The sequence below is a fragment of the Trichoplax adhaerens genome, genomic scaffold, assembly GCF_000150275.1.
Source record: "Trichoplax adhaerens TRIADscaffold_1 genomic scaffold, whole genome shotgun sequence".
Lineage (NCBI taxonomy): Eukaryota > Metazoa > Placozoa > Uniplacotomia > Trichoplacea > Trichoplacidae > Trichoplax > Trichoplax adhaerens.
The window spans coordinates 5267496-5285751 of NW_002060943.1; the positions used below are offsets into that span (position 1 = coordinate 5267496).

At 34.4% G+C, this 18256-nt stretch overlaps 3 protein-coding genes across 3 annotated transcripts in view; 2 read left to right on the top strand and 1 right to left on the bottom strand.

The window, feature by feature from the left end:
• Positions 1-3202, bottom strand: part of TRIADDRAFT_63493 (uncharacterized protein) — a gene marked incomplete at its 5' end in the record, with an annotated part of 3833 nt that extends 631 nt beyond the window's left edge. The window contains 11 exons of the mRNA XM_002108632.1: positions 70-144; positions 261-352; positions 491-586; positions 647-690; positions 873-1102; positions 1189-1343; positions 1430-1517; positions 1618-1683; positions 1841-1882; positions 2602-2697; positions 3179-3202. Of these exons, the coding sequence (XP_002108668.1) occupies positions 70-144; positions 261-352; positions 491-586; positions 647-690; positions 873-1102; positions 1189-1343; positions 1430-1517; positions 1618-1683; positions 1841-1882; positions 2602-2697; positions 3179-3202 (1008 nt within the window). The remainder of the gene's footprint in view (positions 1-69; positions 145-260; positions 353-490; positions 587-646; positions 691-872; positions 1103-1188; positions 1344-1429; positions 1518-1617; positions 1684-1840; positions 1883-2601; positions 2698-3178) is intronic.
• Positions 3203-5072: 1870 nt separating this feature from the next.
• TRIADDRAFT_51837 (uncharacterized protein) lies at positions 5073-8884 on the top strand (the record flags this gene model as incomplete). Its single annotated transcript, XM_002107847.1, has 9 exons — positions 5073-5216; positions 5390-5452; positions 6013-6067; positions 6227-6291; positions 6443-6505; positions 7024-7102; positions 8123-8224; positions 8344-8428; positions 8512-8884. The coding sequence occupies 9 exons, from the start codon at positions 5073-5075 to the stop codon at positions 8882-8884; spliced, it is 1029 nt and encodes a 342-aa protein (XP_002107883.1).
• Positions 8885-11889: 3005 nt separating this feature from the next.
• On the top strand, positions 11890-17136 carry TRIADDRAFT_451 (uncharacterized protein; the record flags this gene model as incomplete). The annotated part of the gene is made up of 8 exons (XM_002107848.1): positions 11890-12325; positions 14558-14668; positions 14861-15213; positions 15692-15949; positions 16131-16467; positions 16611-16755; positions 16869-16917; positions 16996-17136. Coding segments are annotated over 8 exons (1830 nt in total), but the record flags the coding sequence as incomplete, so codon positions are not given.
• Between the last annotated feature and the right edge of the window lie 1120 nt (positions 17137-18256).

The window sequence follows — 18256 nt, forward strand, 5'->3', positions numbered from 1 at the left end:
TTTAGGTTAAATAAACTTAAACTTACCACAAACAAATGCGATTATATTGTCGCCATAATTAAATCGAACCATATCACCTTTGCCATCGTTAAAGTATGTAACACCGTCCCAAGCTGTCAGAACGACACAATCATATCCACCGTCCTTAGAAATCCATTCAATACAATATTAGTAACTGGATAATTTCACGTAATTTATGTATAAATTCTGTCAATCAGTAGAAATTAAAAGTGTTATATCATTTAGAGTAACAAAATTACCATAAGATCTAGTTTATTAAGAGCAAATAGTTGATGAGTGACTTGTCCAGACCAGATAGGCTTATAGAACTGATCACACAATAAAATATCTCCTTTATAAAAATCAAATAAAATCATAGTTAGCGCCTTATAACGATGTTGTCAAACTCACAGTCAGTTATGTAATGCGCATCGTAAAACTTTCATAGATACGAGTATAGTGAATTACTTTACATATTAATCCAAATTACCGTTTAACGTGCATAAAGCTTTCAATTCCTTTACTCCATCATCGGAATCTGTCGGGTTATAAGGAAAGATAAGGTAGGAATCACACAGATTTTCAGCTATAATTTAAAAAGGAATATCTTTGCTTTCAATTAAATAAACCAATTAGTTTAACTAACTTATTTTAATTCCATTAAGAAACTGCGTCATGGTGCTGGTGGTCCTACAATTGGACAATGAACAGTATTCGACAGTACTGTCGTTTCTTGACATTACTCTGCTCTCACTAGGGTTTCTAGTTAACACAGTAAGTATAACAGTAATATTAAGTCTTTTTAGCAGATATGACAAAATTCTCACCTGATCGTTAAATGAGGTTATGACGAAAAATTTTTACTAATTTACTTAAAACTGTGGGCACTGCTTTCGGATTCACTGGCTTCCATATACTTTGTGTCTTGAAAGAAACTCTTTCCAAACGATCCTACAAGATCCTCCACTAGATCTGTAGAGATATCAGAACTTATAGATGTATTTTTTCCTTCTAACATTAAGTAAGCATATGTACAATCTGGCTGTGATGCAATCAGGTAATATTGATTATCCATCGATGTAGCTGACGCTATTGTCTCTATCTATTAAGTATTTATATAGGAATTTGATTGATCATTCGAATAGTACATGGTCTTTTAGTAATTCAACGTATTAGTAACTATTTTACCTGCCCCTTTAGAGACCATTTATGTAAAAGTGTTAACTGCGATGAAGTTGATTGGATGCCTTGCTCTTCATTTGACAGCGTCACTGGTGCATATCTATACAATCTCACAACTCTATCTACGTAAGCTACAGCTAATTCTTGTTTTCCGTCGCCGTCTGTCCAAGATAGAAAAAATTACATAATGTCAATTAAAATCAGTAGTTCAAGTTATAGTTTCTTTAAATTGCTTTTTGGTATTTACCAATATCTCGTAAAAGCAAAACTTTGCTATTGGCTAACATCCGTTGAGTAAATAATAGCTTGATAGATTTATCTTCTTTCTGTTCATCCTAATTGATAATAAGTAGTACTGTAGTCTCAAACAGGGCTACATTCGTCAATTATTTATATAACTTTACAAAGGAACACTCATTGAATTCCTACTTTTACCCCTTGATGTCCAGAGCAGTCAAAGACTCGACATAAGCCAGCGGCATTCATGCAAACTAAATAATTCTGTTTATTTATTAAAAGAATTGATGTCTATTGAGTGGAGAATCAGAGTCTTGAACATTTAATAGAAATATTCATTTGGTCCAAAGATGTAGTAGCGGGTGTAACTTGTAATAATTGCTATTTACTACGGTAGAATACTTGCAGTTGTTAACATTACCTTTCCTTTATTCAAAATGTCCCCAATCGCAAGACAAGTGATCTAAAAATAGGATAATTTACTTTTCAGATTAATAGTCCATCCTAAGATAGCATCATTAGATTCAATTGATATCAATACAATTACTATAACGTATACGTGATTATCATAAATATTGATTAAATGATATAGAAGCATACAAAATAACCGCAAGTCTTATAAACACAATGTTAAAAATGTGTTGACAACCATTAAATAATTGTAGCAACTTTGATCACAATAAATTCTTTGTATTATTATAGTTGAGTACATAGGACAGTGTTGTATCTTGCTTGAATCATTAGTGAGTTCACTCACAAATCCTAAACAGATTTTAGCTATTTCGTTACGTTGTTGAGTGAGTAGATTTGTAATATTATATTTGTTATTATATACTCGTACTTTTATAGTGGAGTGTTATAGCGATGATATAATGGTTCATAATAACATTGATTTATACTGTTTGTCAGGTAATCAAGTAGTGCACATACGAGTTGAAATCAATAATCGAAGTGATTGGATGTACAGTAACTTGCGTTAACCTTTTATTGCACGCAACTATTAACTGTATAAACGGCTTTTTATCATTTTATGATTAAATAGACGCCAAGTTCAGAATGCAGTTGTATGAATTTATAAACGTAATAGTATGTATTCACAGTAAATAGTAACAAATGCAACTATTTATCCATTTTATGCACAATTATCTCAACATGGTGCAATACAGCGTTCATAACTATTACCGTTCCTAATCCGGTTGCTCGTTTCCAATAGGGTAGTATATTGCCTTTCTTAATCTCCAGCACTCCATGAATATTGCCGATCGCTAATTCATTATCCTGCGAATAAGTACAGGCAACTCAGTACAGTTTGATTACAATATGGTAATGCTGCAGCTATTGACTACGATGCATTTACACCTTTATTTCAGAATCGAATATACAAATGTAGCTTTATTACAGAATCATAACGCTACAGGTGTTCATTATGATGAGTTTATATCGTTATTAAATTATACCGTCACTTTATGCGTAAATGATGCGGTAAAGCACGGGAAGCAGATCTATAATTGGAACACTTACTGTAAGATACGATGCTATTACCTAACTAGCACCATCCTGATGGTGCCTGTGTCAAACGATGGTAAATAAACTATCCCTATAATTGCATCTGCCAATCGATTGTAAATAAGTTGGAGAAATCAAATACGGAATCGAGACAAACTAGCAACATTGTAGACGGTACCGCGTTCAATCGATCATCCATGTAAACAAAGGGACCAAATTACTGAATGGACATTAAGATATCGTATTAACTAACTAGCACTATCCTAATCGGTGCCATTATTATCAATCCGATCATTCATGTCGACAAATTGGAGAAATCAAGTGCAAAATAGACATTACCGTACTTTAAAGATACAGTAGTTAGCAAACCAATACTATCCTCGTAGAGGCGTTTCAACCGATTGTAAACAAATTGGAGGGTTCCACTACAGAATCGATATTACAGTAACTAGCACATCACCGCTAACGATCGTTTATAGAAACAAATTCAAGAAATCAAATGCAGAATCGATCAACACCAAATATCCTAACGCTTCCTTCATGAATCGATCATTTATAGGAATAAATTGAAGAAATTAAAGACAGAATGAACATTTTAATTCATTCATAGATTAATTAATTCTTGTATTCAGTTGGATATTTTTGACATACGTACACCATCGTTACCGACATCTCCTAATACAACAGCTTGGGGGAAAAGATTGCCGGAGAAACTAAAGCTTAATTTCTCCACGAATGAGGCAGCATTCATATTACATTCGTTCGTTAATGAATTGATCAGCTCTTTTGATTCGTTATAACTGTAAATCCAGGCTAGAATTCAAGTAGAACCATAGCTTGTTGCCTTTCTAATCGCATTTGAGCTCGTCTCGTTTAGAGATACTTTGACAAGTCGCAGCTTGAAACAGAGATCGAAAGTATTACTTTTGACCAAAGTAGTTTCAATATTGTCCTTCTACTATAGAGTACAGTAGAAGAGCAGTAACTAGGCCACAGTATACAGTAGTAGAGACTGTAGTGTACAGTACTACAGACTGTACAGTACTATACAGTACTGTAGACTTACGGCTGTTCACAATAGTAGTGAGCTGCTTGTGTAAAACAAGTGTCGAAAGCTTCATCAGCTTTCGACCTCAAGTCGCAGCTTGAAACAGAGATCGAAAGCAGTACTTTTGACCAAAATGGTTTCAGTATTGTTCTTCTACTATACAGTTACAGTAGAAGAGCATTAACTAGGCCACAGTGTACTGTACAATAGTAGAGACTGTAGTGTACAGTACTACAGACTGTGCAGGACTACTGTATACTGTACTGTAGACTCACGGCTGTTCACAATAGTAGTACTGTAAGCTGCTTGTGTAAAACAAATGTCACAAGCTTCATCAGCTTTCGACCTCAAGTCGCAGCTTGAAACAGAGATCGAAAGTAGTACTTTTGACCAAAATGGTTTCAGTATTGTCCTTCTACTATACTGTACAGTGTACAGTAGAAGAGCATTAACTAGGCCACAGTGTACAGTAGTCGAGACTGTAGCGTACAGTACTTTAGACGATACTATTGTACTGTAGTCTCACTGCTGTTCACAATAGTAAGTAAGCTGCTTGTGTAAAACAAATGTCACAATCTTTATCAGCTTTCGAAGTCATTTACACTAAAACGTCAACACTTAAAACGACATCTGCTTTACACATTGGCATCGTGTTTAGTATAACATAGGCGCCGGAGCCGATGCACGTGTGCCTACAGTACTGTGCACAATGAAATGACTGAATAATCATCTGAGCGTACTGTAGACTGTACGATTGACAGTATACCTACTGGTACAGGCTGCTAAATCAATACTATACTTGTTAGTCAGATTGGCAATAGCTTACTACTGGACACGCAAAAGACAGCAAGAGAGGGACGCTAGCTTGTCGGTACAGTACACTACTGTATCGTACTACTGCTCAAGCCTCAAGCCTTGAGGCCCTTCACTAAGGCCAGACGTCCAAAAACTATGGCGGCGGGATTAGCCTAGCTAAAGAAGTTGTTCAATTCTCTTTTCAATCTTCTCTACTTTCGTCCTTGCCAGCACTATTCTACAGTGAAAAAATTGAAGAATAACTAGAAATATCGGGCAGTATAGAAACTATTCAGAAACGACAATGACTTACTGCCTTCCACCGCATTTATCGGCCTTCTTTACACCCAAGGAACCGATCAAGTATTTGCCACCTTTAGATACTCCATCGCATTTACGAAAAAGAAGGCCTTATACTGGTGTTAGTGTTTTCCTATCGCAATTTGAGGTAAGATACCTGCTAAAAGTTAGCTTAAAACATGGTGATGTCATTACACTTGGTAGACTAATGTCAAATTGATTGGATCGACGATGGTAGTCGATCGAAACAGGAATAGACTTGAAATAATGACTAAATGACACCATACGCATTTACTGAACTGTAATATTTGAAATTGACAGACTGTTCGAAATAGTGCTCCCAGTGTGGTTACGGAAACAAGAGAAGAGAAGAGAACGCGCCAGGTCAGATATCTTGAGCTAGACATAAACGATGGTTGTATTGCTTGTTTTTTTACATAGGTGTAAAATAATTATAGAGAGCACGATTGAATATAAGCGTTGAAGTCTACTAGTCTAAATCAGTAGCATACTTTACATACGTGCAATAATAAATTTCACATTTTTAAAGTCAAGGGATTGCTTCAACTGAGATTATATCGAAAAGTTGAAATCAAACCTACTCTACACATACAGTGTTAAGATCAGTTGTACTATTGATGCGACTACAGCATTACCAATAAATTATATATATACGCGTATGTCTAATTGTGATTTGATACAGTTTATACTGTATCTGTTGACGTACTTTCAAGCATCTAGCATGCGATGCGTCCAACTTGATATTCACATAGTATGCAATGCATTTCTATCGTACTGTGAATTAAAGCTCTCATTAAAATGATTATACGGTCTGTTTTTATATCCACTGAATTCTAAATATGTCAAGAGATGCTTGCTGATATTCAATAATAATACGTTATGTCTTTTGATGTAAAGTCCTTTCCTACTGTTGTATTAATTAGAAAAAAGAACGCTTGGATAAAGTATCAGCAAAACTACAAAAGGATTTAGCACAATGTAAGAAAATTGAATTCTTATAGACCTTGTACGAAATGGGACTATCTATCACCACTGCAATAAATGCATGCCGTTCCACAATGACAATCTTGTATCAGCGATGGTCTTTACATTCAGATTTTTCAACTCATTTCTATACTTATACTATGTTGCGTTTAGGGGATCCTCATAACAATCCTAAAGGTACAGAAGATCCATTCAAGACTTTGCTAGTTTCAAGATTGGTACGTAAAAAAGAGTTGATATAGGAATATTACTGGGCGATTAATCGCAATGATGTTGTATGAAATTTTCCAACATAGATAAAGTTAAATACTCTATGCAACATAATTCAATCTAGAAAGCTTGAAAGGTTATCGTAATTTGATTTTACAGAGTTATGATACAACTGAATCAAAGCTAAGACGTGAGCTAGAAGCCTACGGCAGTGTCAAGTCTGTAAGTCTAATAATACGTCCAGAACATATATTGAGTGATATCGTGATACCTAGAACTTATCACGGTGAAACATGATTAATTTATAAATATACTGTACTTCATGTATCAAAATAATCGATAGTCAGTCTAACGACAGATGAAAGGGCGTATTTCAATCTCAGCTATAATTGGAAAATGCTTGTAGAGATAATTTGCTAGTGAATATTATACTGTAAAAATACCACAACATATTGTAATAAGTAATTTCCTTGCTACAAAGATATGCATAGTGAACAATGATGAAATTTTTGCCATCTATTGCTGGTTATTGTTACAAGTTTCAATCAGCAATATGAAGATGTGTTATTCACACTGTCTGATTTCACTTAGCCATCGCATAATCTTAATGTCTATCTTGAACAATAGTAATGGATAATAAAATCATCAGTGTTACGTGCTATAGTCAATTGTAAACTGTTCGTGGATCCTATAACTAATGTAAATTCTTGTATGCTGCCATTTTGTTACAATACTTATAGGTACGGTCGATATATGATCTTTCTGGTAAACCAAAGGGGTATGCTTTTGTAGAATTTGAGCATGAGCGAGATATGAAAGGTGAGCTAGAATGCATCGATTAATAATATAAGTATGAATAACTTTTAGATCTTTGATTAAATTTTGTCCTTATAATGCTATCTACTCTTCATCGTGCGTCCTTGTGAGTTATTTCAACGAAGACGGTGATACGTATTTAAGTATTCGATCAATCTTTTGATCGTTGTATAGGATTATTAGTTCTGAAGTGCGATATCATAATCTCGAATACAATATTTAGGCCAATTACGTAATATAATACAAATTTGCGATTCGCAATGATCCGTTAAGAGTCCATATACGCAGATATATACTATTTTGTCAGCATATTTCACGTATGTAGTAGATTCGTATGCATAAAACTACCTATCTATTAAAACTGACTAGTTTGGTAAACAGTACTTGTAGTATTGGCTGCATCGCCAGTTATAAGTATGAACGTGCAAACGTGAATGGAAATTTTTTTATTCTCGTTAATAGTCTATTTATTATTTTGAACATGGCGAATTTGTATACTACTTTGTTTATGTACCTTATTTGCATCAATTATATCTGCTTTACGAAAGTTTTTATGTACTCTGCAGAACCTTTGTATAAGTAAAAAATCAGTTATCATCCAAGCGGTAGGCATCCATATAGCATTTATAGTATATAATAAGCTTTGAGGCTGTAGACTCCTACACAACAGGACGTTCTTTATCGTTGGGTTATGGCGTGAAAAGATATGTTATAAATCATGGTAGTATTATATAAGGTATAAACAGTGATAGAGGTAAATTCCGGATCTGCATAGACTCTTAAGGTTAAATTTTAATTGATACAACCACATCCAGCAATGCGGATATACAATATTGATTCGCAGCTCTAATGGTTTAATGCAAAAGTTCGTCGGGATCATTCACATACTAGATTTTGGCTTCGTACCATCGTTTTGTACCACGCTACTTATAATTCAACTTCCGTGTTATATTGTTGGTGTTGGTAAATTTTTTATTCTAATCATTGTAAAACTGTATAATAAATTGTTAATGATTACCGTAGCTGCGTATAAATACGCTGATGGTAAGAAAGTAGATGGACGGCGAATACTAGTGGATGTGGAGCGATCGCGCACTGTCAAGAATTGGCTACCTAGGCGACTTGGTAAGTGCAAAAAATTTGCATTCCGAAAGTTTGTAGAAAGTGTAGAATAATGCAACAGAAATATAACAATGTTACTATAGTGCGCATTGTTTTGCTAACGCCTGACATGTAATTAATAGGAGGTGGATTAGGAGGTACCCGTCTAGGTGGTGAAGATATCAACGTCAAGCATTCAGGGCGTGAAGAAAACAGAATGGATGATAGGTACTTGCTGCAATGCATTCTTGAATTAGAATTGGTAGTAGCGATATAGTTGTTATTTGTCTAAAATTGTGCTTACCTTGCAGTAGAGTTGGAGGAGATCGTAAAGTTTCACCTGATCGAGGTCTAGATAGGGATAGAAACAGAGATAGACGAGACAGAGATAGAGGAGACACAGAGAGATACAGAGGCAGAGATAGAGACAGGGATCGTGAAAGAGATCGTGATCGTGATCGTGACCGATATCGACCCAGATATGATGATCCAAACAGTGGCTATCGTGGTAGAGGTAGGGATTACAGAGATCGAGATCGAGAAAGAGACCGCAGAGATAGAGACCGTGATAGAGACCGAGATCGAGGTAGAGATAGGAGACATGATAGATCTAGGTCCCGAGAGCGTCGAGATTACGATAGAAGAAAAGATGTCGAAAGTGGTGAAATTGTTGAAGATATATAACTTTGCTGTGGTTGAGCAAGTTTTATTGTTTCATCGTAATGATTACATGGCAATGCAAATACTAGCTAGTGCACATATCATCAGTAGTATAATTCATGATTATTATTTTCGACCTATTTCTTGCAGTAACGTCAAGAGTCTTTGAACAGCTTAAAATCGTATATCAGCTTGCAAGTGTATATCGCAATATATCAGCTAAAAATAGCCTGTTATGATCTTCAATGACTTTTGGTCATTTATGCCTTTACTTACCATATTCTCTTCTTATCGCCTTCATAGGTTAGTTTGATAAGAAGTGTTTGATTTGGAATTTTGCACTCTATAGTGATAAAGTACGTATTGACAAATTTATTCTTTCATCATTGAATTAAGACCTCAAGTTGTAAGTATAGTGGTAAGCTGATGGAGATATTACACGACGTACAGATTAAAGCTGTTACACAGTTGTTAAGCTACCATTACTATCCTAACAATTCCTCTTACAAATTTGATAGTGAGATAAAAATAACTGTAAATTATAATTAGTATTGTACATTAACTTGTACTGTACTGCCTAAGAAATGGGCATTCGATATGTTTCTGAATCATCGGTTTTACTTGTGCTGAAGTGCTTCATTCCGCTAGAATGTTGGAGTATTTTGTATCGAATATTCGTTTTCCTATCCCATAAAGCACATGAATAAAAATATTCCTTCGATTTATGTGAAAAACTCAATTTTTGGTAGTAATCATGTCATGAATAGCTGATTTAACTCTGCATTAAAGACATTTATTCCTAGACTAGTTAATGCAGTGCTACTTATAGCCACTGAAGTAATGTAGAATACTGTTATTACTTTATACTATAATCTCAATGATTGAGATTGGTACGTGAACATGTAAACGACAAGCGGTAAGATTAGTATCAATTTAATAGTACATATCGCGCTGTAAATTTTAATCGATTTTCCGACATGATGAACGCAAGCGGCAGTCCTAGGCTATAGCAGCCATGATATTTTCCAATAATACAAGTACAATTGCGAGTATGTCCAACAAGGTGCCAATTGTACGTCTATAAATTATATCATGGAATGAGTGAGAGGCTGCAGGTAAGATTGAAAGTTATCCCCGTACTTTACGCTACTGCTAGTTACTATTCACAATCTGGATAGTAAAGCTCTGGCATGGACTACTGGATATCTAGTTGGCCATGGCACTTGTAAGCTGGAGTCGTTTCCTTTCTCTACATTACTGATATGTAACTCAGATAAGCTGTGATGATAGATTCCTTAAGCTAAAGTACTGGGTCTGCAAAAAAATAAAGTCAAAATGCAGCATAGTAATGCTTAGCTCTAGTACAAGTACTACAGTGCTCCCTCTACAAGACCCACAGCACCTGAGTTTTAATTCTATTTATATACTTATCGACCGCTGTGTACAACTGGAAGCCACAAATAGTTGGAGTCCTTGGATTTATATAAAGATATTTTTCTAAATCATTTTCACCTCTCACCATGAAAAGATGATTATAATTATTCATAGACACTAAGTGTCATTACCAATATGTTTAGAAGGTGAAATACTGTAGTACTATAAAGTAAAGCGCTATAGCAGGCTATATCTACGTGCGCAAATAAAATCAATTAATCCAAGATGAATTTGATAAAATTGGACCACTGTGAATGGGCCAACAGCAGTACAGTATACGTAAGATCAGCTTAAATTATTCATTTTAGTAGTGGAATCCTATACTATTTCATTTTATTATATAATTTTGGATTACAGTATATAATTCGCTTGTCGTCTCTAAGTGGTTCCACACAATTCTGTAGAATTGAACGAACACCTGTATGCTACGTCGTGATTTTACGTAAAGTGTTACAGTCGAGTAGTCACATTACCAATGCCTAACTCGGAATAAAGGACGAATATGATTATAGTAAATCTAATGAATATCCATTGGCAGCAAATGAATCCCTCTTGTAGACGCTAGATCTGTCCCCTATGTAAATGATTTCAGTTAATTATGGTATAGTAATGGCATTACCAATTTAGGAAGCGCCAATGTTACTGGAGTAACATTGATTTTTACTACTATTTATTTAATACCCATTGGTTGCAAATGAACTCTGTTGTCAAGGTGAATTGAGTGCCATTGGATAACTCGGAAAATCCACCAACAACATGACAATATCAAATCGCAGAGACTACTCAAGACAAAATTCTTAATTCTAATTATAAACTCCATTAGAACAGGATTGAACTTTCAAGTAATTGGGGGATTACAATTTAGAATTTTGTATTTAGTAGTGGCAGTCAAATCGACTTGTTCATTTTGGTCATTGAATCCTTCTTTGTTCTTCTAGGTTGTATATAACAAATACACTATATACTATATATGTGACACGTGTACACTGTACACTAGTTTGCCTTATTAAGCAAAGTCAAGGGCAAAGAAAGAGTCAATCAGTATGAAATCGATGCACTTCATCGACAGGGCTGTGTATTGTTGGCGTTCATTAGGGGGGGGGGGGGGATTCATTATCAGTTATTTATCACCTACTCGAACAATGACTATTGTCCTGTGTGACGTAACAGCACCGTGCGTCAACACTGTATGTACGTCAGTACAAGCAGAGTTGACCGCAATCCTAAAAGGGTGTGCGTAGCGAGACGAGTACCGAAACTGTCGGGACGAGTACTGAAACTGTCGTGATGGCCTATACTGGAACCTACATTGAGGCCATACCGAGTTAGCTTTGCTAGAAAAGAAATAGTACTGTACTGTACTGTACTGGGAGGAAACTAAGAGACCTGGGATGTGATCCATCTTTGTCAATTGAATTAGTAATCACAGCCATCAAGCTGAATGGGAAAAAAAGGCTAATTGAGTATTAATAATTAAGAAAAACTCTTTCCTACTTCATTTTTGTACAGGCTATTCAAAGAAAAAAGTATACAAGAAGGCTAAGGAATCATTTTTCAAAGACATGTCCAGCCAGAAAGGGAGTTGTGATCAATATTTTGACGCTTTTCAGCAAGCGTCTACATTAACCGATACATTAGATCATTTCCAACGATTATGCCAAGAGTTAAAATTACACAATGATCATCTTCGCCCATGTCGCCATTTCTACAATCAATTGAAGAAAAAATTAACCAGTTGGAAGTGTACTGCACTATGGAATAAGTATGATAAAAAAATGGCTGATCGAGCTATTACTGGAGCTAAAAATACTGCCAATACCCACGTCTTAATTGTTGGTGCTGGACCTGTTGGCTTAAGAGCTGCTATTGAATGTGCTATGCTAGGGTGTAAGGTGGTTGTTGTCGAGAAAAGAAATCATTTCAGTCGCAATAATGTCTTGCATTTTTGGCCCTTTATTATAAGTGATATGAAATCGTTGGGCGCTAAAACTTTCCATGGTCGTTTTTGCTCAGGATCCCTTGATCATTGTAGTAAGTACCATAGACATATTAATTAACTTAATGCCACCAATGCAATAACGACTCTCTCTCTCTCTCTCCACACGCTTTCCTTGATAACCTACATGCTAAAGGCGTTGCTTTGCTAATACGTTTGTACTATACATGTACAAGTACGATCAATTGGGCAAAACTTTTTATCACTTGCAATATCATTTCCACTTAATAGATAGCAATCATGACCTGTTGTTAATAGGTTTAGTACAGTCTAATTTGCCCTTCGATATAAGCCAAAATGGCATTTTACCACACCTTGTACCTTAAACTCATTACTGTCAACTGAACAAGTCATTGCGGGATATCTCATAAATAGGTGGAATGCTAAAGGCATATTTCATCAATCGACTAGGGAGTACTCTTCATCACTTGCTATATCCTTTCCACTTGACAAATAGCAACAATCATCTCTATCAAACAAATTGATCACATACAAAATGAGTCAAAATATCATTCTACTACATGCTGAACCACTGGCACGATCTCCTTTACTGCTGTAGCGTCGATAGTAAAATTATAATTAAGACGTGTATACAGAATACGATCGTATTTTCACAATTGGATGATTTGACAGAAGTAAAACTTCTGTATTATAGCATATCATTGATTGTATTTTAATTCGATTCTAGATACGACTGTCACCGATATCGGTATAAAATAGTAAAATTGATCTACAACAAGAGTGAAATGTTACCATAATCATTACGGACTACTATGCTACATGTTTACGGTTAACTAATATGCGTATACTGAATAGTGTCCATACGTAGTTTCACCATTAGCAGAATATCCATTATACTATACTGTATTCATTAATTAATTCGACTTTATCATCGGTTGTGGCGTCATTTGCATTTTATGAACAGGAATAGATTCATCTATTTTTATAATTTGGAATAGTATAATTTATTCTACGGTATGATTAAACGAGTTATTGAAGTACCTTTTAAAATTATTCCTATGGAAATAAATAATTTACCAGTATACTACAGTAACATAAAACTTTATTTGTACCAGTAAAATATAAAGTAGTCTTTGTCCTGGATTTGAGTGTTACTATAAATTCAATTCAATAGTAGTTGTAACGACAACGTTTATTGTTCAAGTGTGTTGTTATACTTTAATCGACTAACACTATATTGGTATTACCTGGATCAACAATGAAGCAGTTGATTCACTTTGCTTAGTGCCGACAACAACACAACAGTAATAGATCAGATTGTCATCAATAACCCACGGACAAAATCCCTTCTTTCCATATTATTAATATTTTTCACTGTTTGTATCAATTGTGTGCGTATAATTATAATTTTAAAATTTATTCAATTTACCGTATCTACTATAGATCAAAGATGTTTCTACATAACTGCAGCTTGAAGCACTGCCAGTATTTTTTCTTATTTATAATAATTCAGGTGTAATAGTTTTAGATCTGATTTAGATATTGTAATGGGTCAGATTATCAACACTTACAAGTAAATTTAATTTATCTAGTTACTGTATCAAAGATGTTTCCTTCAACATAACAACAACTTGAAATAGAAGTAGCATATTTTCATTTACTGAAGTGTAATACTGCAGTTTACCTTATCAGGGCGATATGAATTTAAAGAAATTAATCAGGTTCCAAATACGATATAACAATATTGACCAGAATAAGCAGATTGATAATATAATTATTCATTAACTATATACTATAATTGTTATTACTATTACACCTACTAGTACAGTAACTTTGTTTATTGTTAACTGCATACTGTAACACTGTACAACCCGGAACCTTCTTTTACAGAAAGTTAATTTCATTATATCCAAGTGAAACTTGTCATTCATATTGAATCACTTTTGCTTTACTATTGTGTAATATATTATGCATTTCCCTTTCAACTTACCACAAATAGCGATCAAATGATTGTAGAGCAAATGTTTTTATGTGCCAAGTACGTATAACTGCCGGAATTATTTCCTTAGAAAATATGGCATTGCTTAGATTTGTATCGATCTTATTTTTCTTCACTACTTTAGTTGTTAACCCCATCGACAATTGATTGATCTACATAATACGCATAGAGTTACTACTACCGCAGACATTACTAGTCGCTGATCACAAATTGAAAATATATAGATTACACTCTGATGTTAATAATTTCTCTTTTTATTAGCAGCGATGACTCTTTTCTAACATAACTAATGTGCCGTTCCTTATAGGTATCCGTCAGGTACAGTTAATCCTTTTAAAAATTGCTCTTCTACTGGGAGTCAACGTCTTCATTAATGTAACATTCAATGAAATGAGACAGCCAACCGATAAAAATTTAGGTAAGGCGACTGGGTAATAAATTAATGTCAGCCAATACCATGTAAACTAAATATAAGCGTTTTATGATCGTCTTCTGTAATTTGTACTGAAAATCGCGATGGATTGTAGACAACCTTAATAATTATATATATATAGTCATATTAGTAACTGTAATTCAGTGACGTATCTAACTTGGAACTTTATACCTTTAGTTTGGACAGCTGATATTACACCAGCTGATCATATCATCAATAAATATCAAGTCCACGCTTTAATTAATGCCGAAGGTTGTAGAACAAGATTAGCAGGATTTCATCGTAAAGAATTTCGCGGTAAATTAGCAATTGCCATTACTGCCAACTTTATCAATTATCAAACAAAAGAAGAAAGCCGTGTGGAAGAAATAAGCGGTGTTGCTTACATTTTTAATCAAGGCTTTTTTAACGATTTAAGGAATAGTAAGGGTATCGACTTGGAGAATATCGTTTATTATCGAGACAATACTCATTACTTCGTGATGACTGCTAAAAAGAAAAGTTTACTCTTAAAGGGAGTTTTAAAAGCTGTAAGTATCTTTTAAAATAAATTGTTTAATTGAAATCTGCCTAGGTAAATAATACAGATACTAATTTGATAAAAACGTCAGTAAACCTTATTTATTATATGCTGCGTACTTACGACGATCGTAATTTCTTAATAGCATTGTAGTGCATCATAACGTATAGCATGTACACGCTTGATCGTTAAACCAAAGAAATAGAAATATTGTACGCGTACACTCACTGCACAATAAAGAACTTAAAAAGATATCTGTAAATCTTACCTGACATATTCACTTGTAAACGTAGAGTACTGTAGCTGTACGATTATTGCCGGCGATATTCTATAATTGTTTGTAGCACCTATTAGTAATTTATTACATAGGTATTCAACAAGTACTACAGTAATATGAAAATCAAAGCAATTAACAAACATGCCTATAGAATATTACAATTATCGAGAATTGATAATCTCTCTTTCTTCTAATTTGGACAATTTGATAGGATTATTCCGACGTCAATAAATTGCTATCGACAGAAAATATCGATCAGATTGCATTGCAAAATTACGCTAAACAAGCTGCTGACTTCTCTACCCGATATCAATTACCTAAGCTAGAATTTGCTCTAAATCATTACAAAAAACCAGATGTAGCGGTATTTGATTTCACTTCCATCTATGCCGCTGAACATTCCTGTAGAGTAATAGAAAGGAAGGGCCAACCATTATTAATGCAATTAGCTGGCGATGGCCTGCTCGAAGTAAGCATTATAATCTTAATAAACCGATTCATGTGTAAGTAATTAATTTATTAGCTTGTGAATGAAATAAGGCTTATGTTTTATCGCTTAGAAAAGCATGGAGTTCGACTTAACATTAGTATCATTGCTTGTTTAATGACTATTGTAATGCTGTATTAAGAGATAATTTACATCTTTACAGCCTTTTTGGCCTACTGGATCCGGTTGTGCTAGAGGATTTTTAGGTGCTTATGATTCTGCGTGGATGATAAGAGGATGGAGTGCGTTAATATCACGCAAGAGAGCTGATTGTATAGAGCTGATTAGACAACGCGAAAGTGTGTATACTTTATTGGCCCAAACCACACCCAATAATTTGCAAAAAAATATTACTAAGTATTCTCTCGATCCAAATACGCGATATTGCAATTTGAATATAAAGGCAATTCCTGCTACCGTCGTTCAATTTCTATATGATGACGGCTCTGATTCTACAGATAATCCCAGCAAAAAGATGTCAAAGTCCCCATCCATGATCGGTTAGTGAAAAGAAGAAAAATATTTTTTACAAATGTTAAAATCTATTTAAACTATTACGATCAGTTGACTGAAATGAATAGGAATATCGTTGCCGCAACTATATTCATTTCCTCTAATTAAATTTTTCTATATTTTATTGTAGCCGGTATTACAACGCATGAATTATTGGGGTGGTGTAGCAACTGTACATCCGTTTATAAAAATATCAACATAGTTAATATGACAACTTCTTGGAAGGATGGAATGGCGTTTTGCGCAATTATTCATCGCTTTAGACCAGATCTAATGTTGGTTTATTATTCACTATTAAATTTTAGTATTCATTCATTGTTGGTATTAAGACGAGTCACACTAATATATAACTCGTGTAAAGTTAATATCTTATCTGATCTTTGTGTAGAGATTTTGATTCCCTTAGCCCTGATAGCGTAGAGGAAAATCTTAATTTGGTTGGTAATTTTTTATTGCTTATACATAAATTTGCTACTTATGGCTAACAAAATTACTACTATATACATTTTCTGTAGGCAATTTCAGTTTCTGACGAACATCTAGCAATTGCTCCAACTTTCAATCCTAACGAATTAATTGAACTTGGAGGAGCTGACCCCCTTTCTATAATGTGTTTCGTAGCCAAGCTTTATGACGTTTTCAAGAACGAAAAACCTCAAGGTTCGATTTTCAACAATAAAACTTTATTATTTCTGTATGCTTTCAGAAGAATTGCGGTATTAAAGCTGTAACAATAAGTCCTCAAAAATTTAATATTAACTCAACGATGTTGTGTCTCTATTTAATGACATGTAGAATTAGCAACAATGGAAGATGATGCAAAAGCTCCTGTTAATCGATCTCCTATGGGCAAACTAAGATTATTCCGTAAAATCTCGAGCATATTATCTAGGAATAAGGTAGTTTTAGATTAACATAACTTCTAGTAGTATATTTTTCGCTTAATGGCTATAAATTGCAAGAATTTATTAATTTTAATTGTCCTGATATACGCCAATACGGCAATATTCACTTGAGAGCGATAGATTGCGTTTCTTCATAACTCTCTTGTCTTATATATATATATATATATTTAATAGAGTCAACTGGCATCGCAGAAGGATTCAAATCAAGAAGAGCCACAGAAATCAACTAAAAAGAAATCTCACTTTCAAAATCTTATCAAAAGCGTTATTGTAAAAAACAGTGTAGCAACAAAATTTCGACAGGTATTTAATGAAAATATTGCTTCATTACAATAGTATAAAATTCAGTAAATACCGGCATAATAATAGCTAGAATTACTCACAATATTTTCCTAATTGTAGCCAGTTAATACTAGAAAACTTTCACAAAGCCAAGTTTGCTATGTCTGTGGCAAGAATAGTTACTTATTGGAAAGAATATGTGTCGAGGACATGTTTCTTCACAATACTTGTTTTAAATGTCATACATGTGAAGTTACACTGCGGATTGGCGATTACGAATTTGTACCATCAGATAATCCAACAGAAAAGGGAAAGTTTTATTGCAAGCTTCATGGACCATCATCATCAACATTTACTGGGGATTCAGTTGATACAATTGATAGCAATACCGTATCCAGGGCTGTAGAAGAAGATCAAGCCACAAGAGAGAGAATGAGAAGGAAAATGCAAAGGAAAAAAGCCACCATTATGCAGCCTGTGCTAGACTTGGTTATGGAAGATAGTGCAAGTGGTATATCGAGTAGCGAGGAAGAGATAGATTCAACTGATGATGTAGAAGAGGTAAAAGTCTGGTATTAATATGCAAGAG